We start from the raw sequence: 16,292 nt of genomic DNA on the forward strand, positions 1-16,292 counted from the left end.
TAAATTAACAAACAATTTATTCAGTGCCAATATATAAATATATATATTACGCTGAGCCATCTCTGAGAAATTTGTTCTGCACAGTTATCCAGCATATATGACGCACAGTTTGGGGTTGCCAATCTCTGCGTGGTCTGGAAAATAATTTCACCACCAGAAAATCTGAATCTAACATTATATAAAGAAATYTAACAGCCAGCTAAGCTGGCTACTACTTCATGCTGTACTTAGGGGTGCAATATTAGCCTGCTCTTTCTCATCTGTATAAACCATGGCAGCAATCTGAGCTTTATCCAATTTTCCAAACAATCTTCTGCGGAATAATGTAACATAATTCAGTTGACTGAAAGCAATTCTCTTCTGCCATACTCCCCATCTAAGAATAGCATCATTAATACAATACTAAAATCACTTTGCAGTGTATTTAAACATAACAAAATCTAACTGCACARTTGTTATTGCAGTCATTTAAAAGAACCACTTGAAGTGAAATAATGAGATACTCCCCTGCATTATTCTGCTGCCAAATAGTGAACAATACAGAAAATTAGAAAACACGAAGAAGATGTTTGAATCCTGAGCTGAAAATTGTTTTGACAAAGCAGAAGGCTGCCGACATGAAAGCACTGCACTGAATTAACATCTGAGCAGTCTACACAGGATTGCTCGGTTACTGGTGCTCCTGAAGCAAAGTAAACCTAACATTTGTAAATGTGATACATCAATACATTTATATATGCTATATCAATACATCTAAAGCAGAGTGAAATTGATAACGTAACTGCCATATAAGAACTGCAGGACAATTTCATTCACATACAGTATTATTTAAATACAAGCTAAATAAATACAAATTTATGAGAAATCTCTTACCTTATGCCAAAGGCAAACAGTAAATAAATTAACTCATCATGCTAAGGATATAACTGAAGTACAATGTAAACAATTAATTGTATTAAATCTGWTCTAAGAGAACAGTGATATGGACAACTGTCAGTCATTCAACAGGAATTCAACCCCTTAAAAAACATAATGATGGGTATGAAACAACAAACACTGCTTTCCATGGACCATAGTGCCTAAATCAAATCCTAGCTGCCTCCCAACTGCAGCACCGCAAAGAATGAAAATGCAGCATTTAATAACTTATTTATTATGGTTTTTTTCCTGACCTCCCCTCAGAGCACAGTTCCTTTCACAAAGGAAAACTTTGGATGAGTGTTAAATGGTACAGAGTGTCCCCTGCTTCAGAGCACTCCCTTTCATGGCAGGGATGCTCCTATGCAGGACAAAAATCTCTGGCTTTTCACCTAAGCCACAAACTGGCTGATTTATGGGACCAACCACAACTTGTTAAATTTTGGTGTGACTCCTGGAATTTTATCCATTAGCACCAGCAAAAAAAGTACAAACAAGGTTAATTACATCGTAATTAGTATGGCGAAATTTGAGTGAAACCTAAAAATATGAAGCATCCGTCTGGGTCTGTTTGTTTGTTTTTCAGGTAATTTRCTCTCACAAMTCCTAATGTYTCATGCCTCTGCAGAGAGGTCCAASATGAGCAYGCAGCCAGGAGAGGASAACAYCCCTGAATGGATTCAAATCTTAACAGCAGTACACCAGATCCCCAAACTTTATCTTCACATCTGTTAAAAGAACGTCCAAAATATGCAAATGATAATCAAACGCTTTTGTYGATGTTCATACACAATGTATTTCAGCTATTTGTGCCTAAAAAGGGAACAATTAGCTTCTTTAGCCAACATGAATGAACGCCTGATTGCTCCATTTAGAAGGAATTAGACACAGCATTCAATGGGACCACAACACAGCTAGCAGAAATGAATCAATGCATGTGATGATGCTGCAGTCTTTTTCTTTSCTACAACAATTTTGAGACCTCAGGCATATGCTGTAACCTGCACTTGTGCGTTTCATACTGGCACTGATTCTACAAAATGTTTTTTCTTAGGAGGAAAATTTAGCCCTGCTGTAGGACTGGTGGATTTTATTCATAAATTATTACAGGAAAAAAAAAATATATTCTAACCCTACTCCAGATGATGATGGTATCAAATAGCAACCAGTTTAAGTCTGATTTAAGATGAGTCTCTTCAAGGGCATTTAGGTACTTTTATTGCCCTGATATTTTAATCATGAGAACAAGGAGAAACTAAAATTTGAAAGACTTTCTCTTAGGATTATACTTTGTGTATAGAAGTATAAATAACACAGCACTCAGTACATTCAAAGTGAGAAAATTTACCACAAGGTATTATTTTATATTACAAAAGAGATGTCTTTGCCAATATCACTATAAAGGGACCCTCTTCTTCCCAGTTCTACATCCTCCAAATAAGTCATGTCACATTTTTAATGCCCATTTACACTCTTCCTCTTCTTTAGTATCACATAAGGAACTGTCTGTAGTCCTGAACTGTGCCCTTCTGTATTTGCTGTATTTACAATCATTCTSAGCTCCTGAACACTGCATATGCACACCAACAGAAATTATCAATACTATCCTACCAGGCTTCAATATTATAAAAACATCATCTCATCCAGAGCTGGAAGAAATGGGGGACAATGGAATGATGAGAAAAAAACAGAAATCCAGTTTTTGAGGGGCAATTACAATTTTGGGTGCTCCAAACCACACAGCTAAGGTTGACACGTTTTTGGCAGCTGTCTAAACACATGGAGTTTTTCTCCTTTCTGGAGGTTTAAACATCATCTTTAACAAGAGAAAGATCAGATTTATATAAATTGGCTACCAATAAATGCAAGCACATCATATGTGACATGCTCAAATCCTAAGAGAGACAGAATAATATCAAAAAAATACAATTTGGGTAATTGTGGGTCACTCAGTGTGTTTCTAATTCAAACACCAAAACCCTCAAGAAGCTGTATAGAACAGCCCAAAAGAGAGAGATGATTTTGCAAACTAGTATGTCCACATCACACACCCCAAATATTTTACCACTTTACCACTTTTCTCATACACATCCCTAGGCTTTTAAAACTTTAACACAAGAAGCTGTTCTAACTCAAAGGAAGCATTTTCACAGCAAAGGCAAACACCAGCCAGGTTCTCTCGCAGTCCTCTCCTTCCTCCCCAGCTGTGGTACCAGGAATCACAGCTCAAGTCAACCCACTGATGTTTAAAAGGCATTCCACATTTCCAGGAGCAGAGGTGGAACCACATCCCTTAAATAGTGCTCCCTGCACAAGAAAGGAATCCACAGATATTCCCCTACACTGGTTGTCAATTGCTCTGCATGATGTATCATCATTCACCTGAAATTCTACCTTAAACACCTCATCACATCTTCATTAGCTTTACAATCCAATCTATTATGGAAACAACAAACCTCTCTAAAATTGTGCCACTCATCTGCCTTTTCCAGTTTTGAACTCCTTGTTCAACTCCAGCCAATCTTGCCAAAGTTGGGTGTTCGGTTTCAAGGAAACACATTTCCTAGAAACTGCACAAGAATCAACAGTTGAGCAAGGCACAGAAAAATTAAAAGCCAGTCAAGGAAAGAATGAAGGATTTTTTTTATTCAGTTTGTAGTGCAGATCAGCTCTGCTACAGCTTGGAGACACTCCTAACATCTGCAAAGAGGAGGCTGGGAGGGAGGGAGGGGGTACCCATGGATGACACAGGGACAGGGAAGGACACACTCTGCACAGGTGAGATTTCAGATTGCTCATGTGCRGGGCACATCCAAAATATACCACAAAACAAAAAAAGAGATGCAAACCTGAGCCAGGTGTGCCCAACYGGGCCTGTGTGGATCTCACCTTTCTATTTCTGCCATTATTGAAAAAGCAATGACTTCCACATCAACCTCAAGGGTTCTGAGATCTATTTCACATTATGAMAGAAATTCTTTGTACCTGTTGCACACAGACAAAGACACAAAGATCACAGTGTGCTACAACACTGGGTTCTGAGAGCTGTCCTGAGCCCTTTGGCTGCTCCACTGCTTGTCCTGCTGGAACCCCATCCCCTGACTGGGGACAGCAGGTTYCACTCACTCAAAAACATCCCAGGCCATTTCCTTTTTTTTCTGTTCCACTTGCAGACATCAGGTGAGAAAGGCACTGGATGGAATTCGAATTTCAGAGGTAGGAGAACACTTCTATAATCCATAAACACGTAACTTCTGCAGAAAAACAACTTGCCTCATTCCTCCTAAAAAGCTGAGTTGTCGGTGACTGATACACTCTTATCTCATTATCTTTGTATACCCAGGTGAGTAAGCGAGGACATTACACCCCTCTTAGTTAAGCTGGTTTTTGCCTTTTGATTTTTTTGCCAAATCTACAAATCTTGTCTATACATGTATTGCATCACTGGTGATCTAAAGATCTAAAGAATAGCTTCAAGTTTGCCCAAATGAGTTGGTACACATTCCCTCTTTATTCAGCCTAATGTATGGTTTCTTCACAGGAAATTTAGTCATCATCCCAAGTGATTTTCAACTCTAAGGCATAAAGCAATAATTACACCCTCTCACTTCTTGATACACCTACTCAGTGACTGGAAAAGATGCAGTACAGAAGCCTTCCTTCCTCTGAGAATGCCACTCCAGGAGGCACAGGTGAATTACAATTACGGAATGTTCTCTGAGTGCATTTGTGTGCATTACTGGGAACAATATCACCGGATGCCTGATGCACTGACTGCGTGCAATTACAACTTGAGAGTCAGAGAGAAGCACAGAGAGCAAAAAGAGCTTTTCTGGCTTCAAGGAGCGCTGAGGAGTACCATCACCTCCAGCCACAGAAACTTGAAAATGCCAAGCATCAMTCTCTAGAGGTGGGAAGGAACAGAGGAGCAAGGGAAAGAAACAGAACCACAAACCTGTAAAGCTGGTTCTGCACCGAGAAAAGGGAGAATTTAAATTAAATATATGGGCTCACAAAGGTCTGGAGCCCCCAGCAAGCAGTTTTCTGTCTGCTGTCCTGGGTAAAAGCTCCACTTCTCAATGGAATAGAGCTTCACCTGCTGCCCCACGGTGTGGTCACTCGGTCAGCGTGGCCGGAGCCAGGACAGAGGAGCCCAAAGCAGGTCCTGCCTGGAGCCCATCCTCGGTGCTCTGGCTCCCTCCGCTGACAGCTGCACAGAACCCCGCTGGTCCAGTGGGCAGAACAGAAATAAACTCATTTATTTCCCTTATTCCTGCAAAGTGGCTCCGAAATTCTACCTGAATGCTTTCACAGTGCCCTGATTAACTTCCATGAATCCTAATGCAGTTTAGGATGGTTACACCAAAAGCATTTGGAAGTGAGTAAGATAAATGAAACCTATTATCAGAAAAAAAAGCCCAATGAAATTAACTTATTAGCCTTTTTGTAATAAGAAAATTAAGCAGTGAAGGTTCAGAAGTGCAGTGCTTTAACATACTAGATTTGGTCAAGGACAAAGAAAATGCTTCTGAAGAAACACTTGTAAATTACCAAGAGCAAGATGCTAAAACAATGGTATACCTCACTATTTAAACCTGTCAAAAATTACTAAACRTTAAATCTGCTTAATATATTTACAGAAGTAAAACAGAGGGGAAAAATACTGTAGGTAGMCAAGTCAAAAGATTTTCTGTATGCTACAACTGGACAGAGAGAAATGACTATTTTAATAAATTGTACATTGCTCAGGAGACACATACTCAAATGAATGGATTCAAAAACTGAAAAGGCAGGCAAAAAGGAGACCACAGACTCAATACTGCTATTTACTACACATTCAAGCACAACACTAAAATCAAGTCTGCAAAGASAAAAATAAAAGATGGAATCAAATTCAAAAGTGAGGCAAGTGAAAACCAGCATAATACAGTTACAAAATACAGCATTTCTAAAGCTCTAATAAATCAAACACAGGTCAAAATGCAGGAGTGTCCACACAATCATCATATTTCAGGATTAATAAAAGTGCAATACTGTGAAATCCTTTGTATCCAGGGATGACAAAACACCCACAGMTACTTTAGAAGAAATTAAACACTTTAAGGATGTAAATACTTGTGAAGCAACACTGACAYGCAGCATTAATTGTCAAGTTTAGGAAAAAAACAATCTCCAGTCATCCTCATTCCCTGTCTGCAAAAGGACACAGAACTAGAATGGTGCCCAATCTGATTTCTGCAAAGCAATTTGTAACTTGGTCCAAACCCATTACTGTTCACCTGTGCCCAGAAAGAGTGGTTTAAATCCTTCAAACCTTCAAAGATGTAACACCCACAACYCCTACTGTGTAATTTCCTGTGCAAACTCCACTGTGGATCTCAGGTCAGCTGGACAAAAAAACACACTGGCCACACTCAGCATCACAGCTACACACAYAGATTTAGCCCTGAATAAAGAATCATCTCACCTGGATTTTATGAGGGGCTGGGTTACCCACTTCTTCAATCTTCGACGTCCAAAGGAGGTTTTAGTATGATCCAGGACCCAGAGTAGGCTTCCTTTTGTTTTCATGTCAGTCTAAAATAATCAAAATGGCTTCAGGATTTTTAACTGAGCAGGCAGTTTATAGTAGAAGGATCTTCACATTACTTAAAAACTATTATTATTAAACACTAAAAACTATTACAGATTAAAAACTATTACTATTAAACACTAAAAACTATTACAGATTAACTTCATTTATGCTTTAAGCATATAACATTCTGAAAATGTTATTCTCCTTCAATCTGATCTAATTTACAATAATTGAAGTCTTACAGGTCAGATTTGCAAATCTGATTAACTTCACAAGGAAAAGTATGTCAAACAGCTGTGAAAATCTCAGCATTTATTTAAAAAAAATACATTTGTCCTTACCTGATTCTGTAAAATTTCAAGATTTTTCATTGTTGTCCCATTAATTGTCATATATTCAGTTTCACTGGACAACCGTTTGAAATTGCTGGGGAGAGAAATTTCCAATACTATATCATAAATTTGGGCACAGGCAGAACTTTGAAACACAGTCAGATTTCTCACAATTYAATAGATAAATCAACACTTATGCACATAAATTTTAAAAATTCAAGTAAAAGATTAAAATATCTAATCAAATAAATGAAAGAACAGTAATAAATTCTTTTAACTTTCTGCTTGGGAAAATAAAATTTCAGGCTCACTTCTCCATTTCCCACGATGAATGTGACAAAGCTCAGAACTAAATCCAGCCCTCCTGTTATCTAACCCTTTTCCACTAAATGGTTAATTTATTCAGTCTACAATTAATACTTCACAAATGGAACAGACTTTTAAGACAACTAATCATCAAAGCAGCCTATCAAAATACATACTCTTGTTTTTTATTACTGCTGCAAATTCAAACAGGTGAATTACCCAGGAATTATGTAGGAAACAGAAATAGGGTGGTTGAAACAATTTGAATTTGTTTTAATGGGAAATAACCATCAACAAAATTACTTGACATTCTGACACTTCTTAACAGAACTAAATGAGACCAACCCAAAGCTTGTGCTGCTTTAGAAACAACCCCAATAAAATAAGAATATTGGGTGTGCAATCATATTAGAYACGAAAATCATTTCAGTCTCAGACACACACACGTAGCAGTCAGGACTGTGAAGGGCAAGAGCCTCACTAAACGCTTCTGACAAATGAAGTCATGATTGTCTGGGTTAATCATCCTGCTGACTGCCTTTGCACAGAATCTAGGACACTCTTTGCTGTCCTACCCTAGGCACAACCACTTGCAGGGCAGGATTTAAAACTGTCTTCTTRACTTTTCACAAAATTTTTTTTCAGTGCGTTCAATTTTAAACCCTCTGGAAAGCACTTGAGTGCTCAAACTTTCCTGTTAGGCACACACAGCTGCATTGCTGCTGCACTAAAAACAAGAACAGCACCAAAACTTTAGAAAAGTGAGATATTCAGAGACTAATCTTATATATTTATGTTGTATACAGGTGCTTGGGCCTTCCACCAATTTTTTTTTCTAAATAATGGGTCAAATTAAAAGTATTTTCCACAGAATYGTAAAAAAAAGCAGATTCAACTGAGAGCCCTCAAGAAGTTTAGTGACAATTTSAAAGTACAGCTGACTCATATCTGTACCCATAGTCATGATTATTCTGCTTTATGTGCTATTTCAGAACCCACCCAAGCTGACCAGCAAAAGAAAACACTGGGGGCAAAACCAGCAACACCTTCCAAATTACACAATATTGTAAGCAACAAAMAATACTTCTTTTTATTATCCTCAGTGACAACTGCTGATGCTGGCAAAAATTAATTAGGAATTATTTCAGCTTGGCTCCCACTCCCTGCATGAAACATTAAATCCCGTTTGCTGTTCCAAAAGTGCTTTTCTGCCACTGCTGGAGATTCTGACCTCTCAGACACAGCTGGGTGAGAACCAAGCTCTGCCACCTCCTCTCCAAAGCCAAATGGATGCTCCTGGGTCTCCCCACGATGGGAGAGTTTCAGGATTGTGGATTTTACTGGCTCTGCTCCTCCCAGCTTTAGAGCATCAAACCCAGCAGAACTGCTCAGGAGTGTCTGGAGAAAACTCCCTCTGTTCCACTGTTCAGAGGATTTACTCTTCTTGCACGGTATATTTACTGCTCTTTCACAGTSTATTTACTCTTCCTTCAGATCAGACAAGCTGAAGCTGTTTTCACAGCATAAATTACGTGTGTCTTACATTCCTTTATCTGAGTTACTTCACCCTGCTATTAATCCTGGTAATTGAGAGTTGGGAGCTCATGAGTAACAGCCAAGATCAACCGTGGTATACGCCCAACCAACAATTCCACATGTCACAGCACAGAACGTGTTTTGCTCCCACCCACCCATCTTCCTTCAGCTGGGGATCAGARCTCGATAAAAATATGAAGAAAAACATATTCTTTACAAGGTGTTTAGAGCCTGATGAAGGTTGTAAGTAATTGTTGAGTGAGGGCTGGCTTTGCAGCAGAGGTCTCAGCACGTGGCTGGTGTGAAATGCTGATGTGCTGCCACCAGCCCTGCCAGCACCACTCAAAGTGACCTTTCACAAACCATTCTGGCACCATGGCAAGGCCATCGCTCCTSCTGCACGTGGCACTGTCACCCCAGCTTCCAAGAACAGGCTTGCAACAGTCCCAGACACTCAAACAGCACAAAATCCAAATAATGGGAACAGCTGGGGAGTCCACAACAGGGAGCGTGGCAAGGCATGGTCAGGTCAGCTCTGGGCTTAGAAAAAGGAAGAGTCAACAAACACAAGCTTCTAGGAAGCTTTAGGAATCTTATAGGGAATACTCACAAGAATAAMTCACAAAATTGCTTTTTCAGAGTAGGACATACCTGATAATGAGTATGCAAAGGTTACTGTTCTGCTTCAGGATAGCCAAGCACATCCTCAGACTTCAATTATTATGTATTATTGGAGAAACTGAATCATCCTTGTCATTTTTTCAGTATTTAAGGGAGTTTGTAAAGAACAGTGAGAGCAACTTTCTACACAGGCAGTTAGTGAYAGAACAAGGGAGAACAGCTTTAAATTAAGAGAGATTTATTTTTATAAAGGAATTGTTCCCTTCTGATCCAAACCAGACGGAAATTCTGTGATTTTGCCTCTCAAGAAGCTTGCAGTGAATGGTGGTTTTAATGCTCTATTCATTATTTTCTCCACAGGAGATAAGATACTGGATATGAAATCATGTATTTATTTCAGCCTAAGTAAGTGCATGTTATTCAGATCAGGAAYGTTCAACTACTTTAATTTTCCAAAYCTCTAACATTTCTGCAAGGCACTCTYTGAAAGCAACAGATTTTCTCTGCTCCATTACCTTTTGCAAACTTTTAGAGTCTTTGAGATCTCTAGGGGTGAAGAAACCACAGAATGAACTACACAAATAAAAAATGCAGAATCCCTAAAAGCTTTAAGAAGTAGAAATAAGTCTCTTCATTATTCAAAACCATCAGTTTTCTTTAGGTTTCATACCAAAGACATTTACCACAAGGATGTCAAGCCCAGACTATGATTTGTATTTAATAAGCCAGGTTAAAACTCATTAGTGAGTATTTCCACTGGGCTAGAACATCTGAATCCCTTTTTGGTTTTTGTATCATTTTCTGCATTTCTTGAAGTTCATCCTTTAATGTTCAAAATCTGCAAGCTACAGTGTCTTTATCCATATCCATCATGCTGGACAACACAAGAGGTAACACTGAAGTACACCAAGACATATTTCCTCATCAACTGCTATGCAAATGATGATTTTTCAAACAATCCCATTTTCAAAAAAATTGGGTACTCAAATGTACTTGAAAACCTCTCTCAGATGTGTATCAATTTCTTAACAAAAGCCTTTAATAAAGGTCTCTCAGTATGTAAGGGTATTAGAACACATTGATTAAAAGAAACTTGTATCATTCATTATTAAATCTATTTTTACTTGCTGCTGGRATGCTAAAGCAGCCTAGCCATACCTCAGAGTTCTGCTGTGGTAGGATTTTTAATTTCTTTGTAATAGTTTGCTTTATTTCATCTGATTATTAGTGCAAAATATGACCACCACCACTTGGATTCCTTGACTTATATGATGTTTCATCACTTCCTACTAGAATAAAATGGAATTTTTTTCAGTTGGGAGTGTTTGTCCAAGGCAGGTACAGAGGTGTAATGAATTTTTCTGTTACTCTTTCCACCAAACAGGTCTTTTTCTTCCAGATGTGACACATTAACAAACTGAAAACTATCCCACAACTCCAACTTTGTGCTCACTCATCTGTGCACGCTCACTGACCTGAATTCTTCCAGGAATTTTAAGTTGCTTGGCACTGCCATGGAAGTTATTTCTCTTTTATTTCCTAGTTCAGGAGATTCACGAGCRTGCCATAATTTGCTGAAAGCTTTTCACTTTTCAGCATTTAGATAGCATTTCACTGGCACTAGGGAAAATATTGTATTTGAGTTTGCCTCAATATTTGTCTCACTTTGTCAATCCCCATGACACAAAATAAGTTCTGCAAACAGCAAGTGGAACTCAACACTGGGCAGTCAGAGCACAAAGACTTCAGAAACAAACAGCAGAATCCAAGCTCCTGACCACAAAGTTACCACAAAAAAAAGTTATTTTACTTCTTCACAGAACATCACCAAGATTTTAAATATTCCTTTGCCTTTTCCTGAGATGCTCGTACATTCCCCAGAAATCCATTAGAGCAACCTTCAGCAGGCAAATGTCAAAGCTAGGATTTAGTGCTTTTCCTTCCCAGTCTATAACGTGCTTGATTTTAGGGTGCAGCTGTCACAAATGTGACTGACTGACTGCTGCTACATAAAGCCTCCACATAATTATATTTGTCCTCTGCTACTGAATTACTTCCACGTAAGAGATGGATTTTGCATTTTCTCCAGCTGTAAGAAAACTCACATCCTGTGTGACTGCAACAGCATTGACCCAGGAGGTGACCATGAAATGGCATTTCYCTGGAATTTATTTTCTTCCTCAGAAACTCTACAGGATTTCTCCACCTATGCCCATCATACTGGGGTGGGGGGAAGAAGGATAAAAGAAAAAAGGCAATCAAAGAAGATGAGCAGACACAGCACAGTGCTAGAACACCGAATCAACACATCCTTTGGATCAGCAGGGGAGATGCCACAGGAATTCCTTCCTCATTAGGTCCATCAACACATCAAACTTTTTGTTAACATGTAAATACAACTTGCAGAGAAGGGTGACTTAAGGAAGAAAATCCATCCCAAAATTCAGAACACATTTTTAATTTCAAAATATTTTAGTGGACACTGGAAAAAGTATACAAGAATTGTTTAAAGCTGGCACCTTCAGTTAATTTTTTAAATGCAGCTATTAATGTAAACTGGTAATGCAGGGAGACCTTCAAACTCTCAGAATCCCATACAACATCTGAATGATCTACAAATGACATGACACATTTCTAAGTTTCCAGCCTGCAGCCAGACTGACTTCATTAAATCCTGCCTACTTACAGGACAGAGAAATACTGGGACAACTGGGAGAATATTTATCAGAGGATCCATGCTAGATAAAGCTGTTTTATTTACTAAACCTCAGTGATATTTTCAAAGCTAAGCCAGGTAGGATGGCAATGTCTTATACTCATGAAAGACAGGATAAGAGAAGCTTTAGCAGCACTATCTTCCCATTTCCATTTGATTCCTCCTGCACAATCCTGTCACAAATCTTGAGTATTCATTTGAGCACATCTAACAAACCCAAGTGTTGGGATCACTCAAGAGGTAACAAGATTATATCTATGTCTGTGTGGTTTTGTAGTAACTTGGCATAAATGGTGGTGGTCCAGCAACAACTTCTGCCCACTCCTACTGACCACTGAGTCCAGCCAAGGGATTTTTGAGAAAGCCAGGATGTGTTAAAAGCCTGTTTTCTTTGAAACTGATAACTAGATCAAATCACTCAAAGGGGCCTGCTGAGTACTGCCTGAACATTGCCACACTCTAGAGTTTATACCTGCCTCCACAGCTATAGAAAGGAAACATTTATATACTGTTGGCAAAATACAACAACATCTGCAAAGCTAAGCTCTAAAGCAGCAGTAATTTTTTTTTTAAAGCTGCGAAAAAAAAGCTCTATATTTTAGGTACAAAATAAAACTGAAGTTGAGATGTGATAGCTGATATAAACAAACTTTAAATTTTTCTCTCTACTATCTACCAGTTTTTGCACCTTGTTTGTTTTCAGTAACACTTGGCAGCAGTACATGCTCATTCACATCACTGACAGTAATGTCTACACAAACATACCTCAGAAAGATTTTSCTGAAACACCGCTCAAAGAAACCACTTGATTTTTTTCTGTTGTGATTAGGAACCAAATGTAAGGTATAATTTTTACAAAGACTATCAGTAGCAGGTTTTTCATTACAGTCAGGGATGCTGTCTGCTAAAACTTGTAAGAAGGGGCGCTTTGAATTGGRAGTTTATACACAGCAACTTACCTTGGATTGTAAAGCATCTTTTCCAAATTAAATTCTTTGAGATATGCAATTACTGCTGCCAGAGAGCAAATAACAGGCTTATCCAAGCTTAATACTGCAGATAGTTTTTGAGGACCTAAAAAAAAAATGGTTCTTGTTAAATGTCTATTTTATTCTTAACTCACTGTATACTACTAATGTATTGTAGAAGAAGCTTTTGAAATTTATTCTAATACAAATCCGTAATGCATGTGTAGTGTTTTATGAGATCTATAAATCAATGTAACACTTATGGTTCCAAACAATGAGAACACTGCAATAGTGTAAACACATTATGAAACAGAACACATTTGACTCCATRGGTTTTTCTTCATAAAAATGACTAACTGTTGGCATTACAAACTTCTAAATATACAAACCAAGAATGCAATTCTGACATTTTTGTACACAGTGCTCTACTACAGTGTCTGYTCSAGCTGCAACAACAGRARAGCTCASTCCACAACACCACAACATGAATTGGTATTTTTAACGACCCATGTAGTTCAGGTTTTTTTTCAGAGATGTTTTTAAAGGGGTTCTCCTTGGATAACACACACAAGAAGTTTATATCTTATCATCAAGAATGTCACCCCCATCCTGAAAGAGGGTGAGGAGGAGGACCCAGGAAATTTCCTGGGCAGCCACCTCCATCCCTGGGAATGGACAGGTGGCTCTGGAGTCACCACCAAGCATGAAGAAGGAAAAATCATCAAGGAGGGGCCAGCAGGGATTGACCAAGGGGAAACTGTGCTTGAGAGCTGGATGGTGAAAAACCCAGTGAGGGTCCACAAGTTGGGGGGAAACAACCCCAAACAGCAGCACAGGCTGGGGGAGCTCTGCAGAGGAGGACCTGGGGATGCTGGTGGGGAGCAAGGTGACCATGAGAGCTGAGAAAGAAAAGGAGTTGATGTAGAGGGTTCAGCAGAGGCCGTAACGATGTTTAAGAGGCTGGAGCATCTCTTAGGACAGACTGGGAGCTGAGCCTGTTTAGTCAAGAAGAGAAGACTGAGAGGTGATCTCATCAATCAATACCTCCAAGGGCTGTCAGGAGATGGCGCCAGACTCTCTTCAGTGGAGCCCAGTGATAGCGTGAGGAGCCATGGCCATAAAATAAAGCACGAGAAGTTCAAGCTCAACATGAGGAAGAACTTCTTTAGACTGAGGCTGGCAGAACACTGAAACAAGCTGCCCAGGGAGGGTGTGGAATCTCCTTTCTGGAGAAATCTCAACCTCACCTGGACACATTCCTGTCTCCCTGCTCCAGGGGGATTGGGCTGGATGGTCTCCAGAGATCTATTTCATCCCCAGAAATCCTGGGATTCCATGAACTTCAAGAAACATTTCAGTTGTTGAGTAAACCCCTCCCAGCTGCTATGTTTAAATTTAGATCTGTCTGAACATACACCTTCGAGCTATGAAAAAAGCAGTGGTAGCGCTATATTCATTTTTATTTAAATAATGTTCATTTTCCTCCAAGCTCAAAAAAAGATCCCACTGCGCAGAAAATTAAGCAAAAGTGGCGAAAAGCCTGCGCAGATGTAAAGGCTAATAGGATGCATGCTTCAAAGATATTTGGAATGAAAGACCTCTAATGTCAGATTTTGCATAAAAATCTGAATGACATACCTGTAGTACCAGGCACTTCTTTTGCATAGAAGTCAGTAACTCTCTGGAAAGCATGACTGTACTCAAAATTATGGTTTTCCATCCTTTCTATCCTAATTCTGTCATCCTGTAACCTGCAAAGAAAAAAATATTTGACTTTCAGTTTTTTATATTCCTTTCATGAAGAATGCTGAAGGAGGTTACAAAGGTGCACCTTCTTTTGTCTTCACTCTGTTAAGAGTTGAAYAAAGAAAAGAATGAAGGTAAAGGTAAAGAATGAAGAGATGAGCCATTGAACTGGGTTGAGAACATTTCCAAGTGTGGTGTGTTTTGTTAAATGTTTCTTCTAACCACTGTAAAACWGAAAATAAAGCAAAGCCAAGCAGCAACAGCAAACACACCCAAAACCACCATTTCTTCACCAATCACAGGAAGCCTTGGCCTTATCTCTTCTTTAAGACCTCTGATGATTAAACACTTTAGCTAATTTCCTACACTGTCTATTACCATATTAAATTTTCCTTTGTCTTTGAAGACTTTATCTTATTCTGTACAACTAAAGGGCTTTATTTCTTTTAGTTTTTTTGCAGTCTAGGCAGCCAAGGATGTTATTACTGATAACCCACTCTAGCCAGCATATCATCAGCACCAGCAAATGCAGCAAACTTGACAAGATGCAACATTTCTACACTRGCTCCTTTTCCTAACTTGTTGAAAAATCAAGACTTGGATGCTGCTTTAAAATTTCAATTTGCACAGCTGTTCACACAGCATTAAACAGATAATTCTGGTTCAAAAATCATAACCAAAAGGACACTGGGTGCCCCTGCCACCTCTGAGCACAATTACACAGCTTCAGAATGAGCAGAATGAACCAGGAGCCAGTAGAGAGCAAAAAGACAAAAAGACACACATAAAACCTACCTTCACTCTCATACCCCCATGGGATGTGAATTAATTAACCAAGTGCTTGGGCAMACTGGAATTATGTCAGTGAGAAAGATCGTGTAGGTATTACAGGATGGAAGTTAATCAATGTCCTTTTTGCAGGGCTTTCCAATCTCAGAGGAAAAAACAGACAAGTTTTCTGCCTTACATTCTAACACTGCCACGTGAAAGGATCAATGCACCTTCGAGGCCCCAGCTCTTAAAAATGAGAGTCAATTTCCACAACGCGTGTCCAACTAACCACACTTGTCCCAGCACACCCTCGGTGATCCTTCCCTGCCTCACTAAAACTGACTTTTATCCAATTAAACCTTCAGGTTTTACACCCTCTGGGAGTCCCCTCTCCCCAGCCCTTCTCAAAATGAGCAAATATTCTCCAAGCAAAGGCAAATAACCAACACCAATCAGCTTTTCCTGCTTGCTCCAACCCTCACCCATCATCTGCTCTAGAACATCCACCCCTTCTGTTAATTTAAGGTGTTTCAGTGCAGCTTCGTGGCAAAACACCCCTTCAGTACAGTTCATGGTGTGATGTGTGATTCCTGGAGGTTTGCACAGCACAGACCCCGAGTCAGCCCTAAAACACAGCACGGCCCTTCTGCTGACCACGTGTGACTAGAGAAATAGCTTTAAATTAATACTTAATTTTTCATTTCTACCTCTTTATGTTTTTGTAACAGTGACTACAGAAAAGCAAGGTCTGAAGAAATAATTTTTAGAACAAAAGTCAAAAAAGGAGCCTTTGAAGTTTTAGA

General features: G+C 39.2%; 1 protein-coding gene across 1 annotated transcript in view; it reads right to left on the reverse strand.

Moving 5' to 3' along the window:
- MSH3 (mutS homolog 3) overlaps positions 1-16,292 on the reverse strand; it is an 83,961-nt gene that overhangs the window by 37,602 nt on the left and 30,067 nt on the right. Inside the window, exons 9-12 of the mRNA XM_057385564.1 lie at positions 14,611-14,723; positions 12,964-13,078; positions 6,835-6,919; positions 6,386-6,495 (exon numbers count right to left, since the gene is read on the reverse strand). Of these exons, the coding sequence (XP_057241547.1) occupies positions 6,386-6,495; positions 6,835-6,919; positions 12,964-13,078; positions 14,611-14,723 (423 nt within the window). The remainder of the gene's footprint in view (positions 1-6,385; positions 6,496-6,834; positions 6,920-12,963; positions 13,079-14,610; positions 14,724-16,292) is intronic.

The sequence above is a fragment of the Malurus melanocephalus genome, unplaced genomic scaffold, assembly GCF_030028575.1.
Source record: "Malurus melanocephalus ecotype Western Australia unplaced genomic scaffold, MMel_1.1 scaffold_844, whole genome shotgun sequence".
NCBI classification, from domain to species: Eukaryota; Metazoa; Chordata; class Aves; order Passeriformes; family Maluridae; genus Malurus; species Malurus melanocephalus.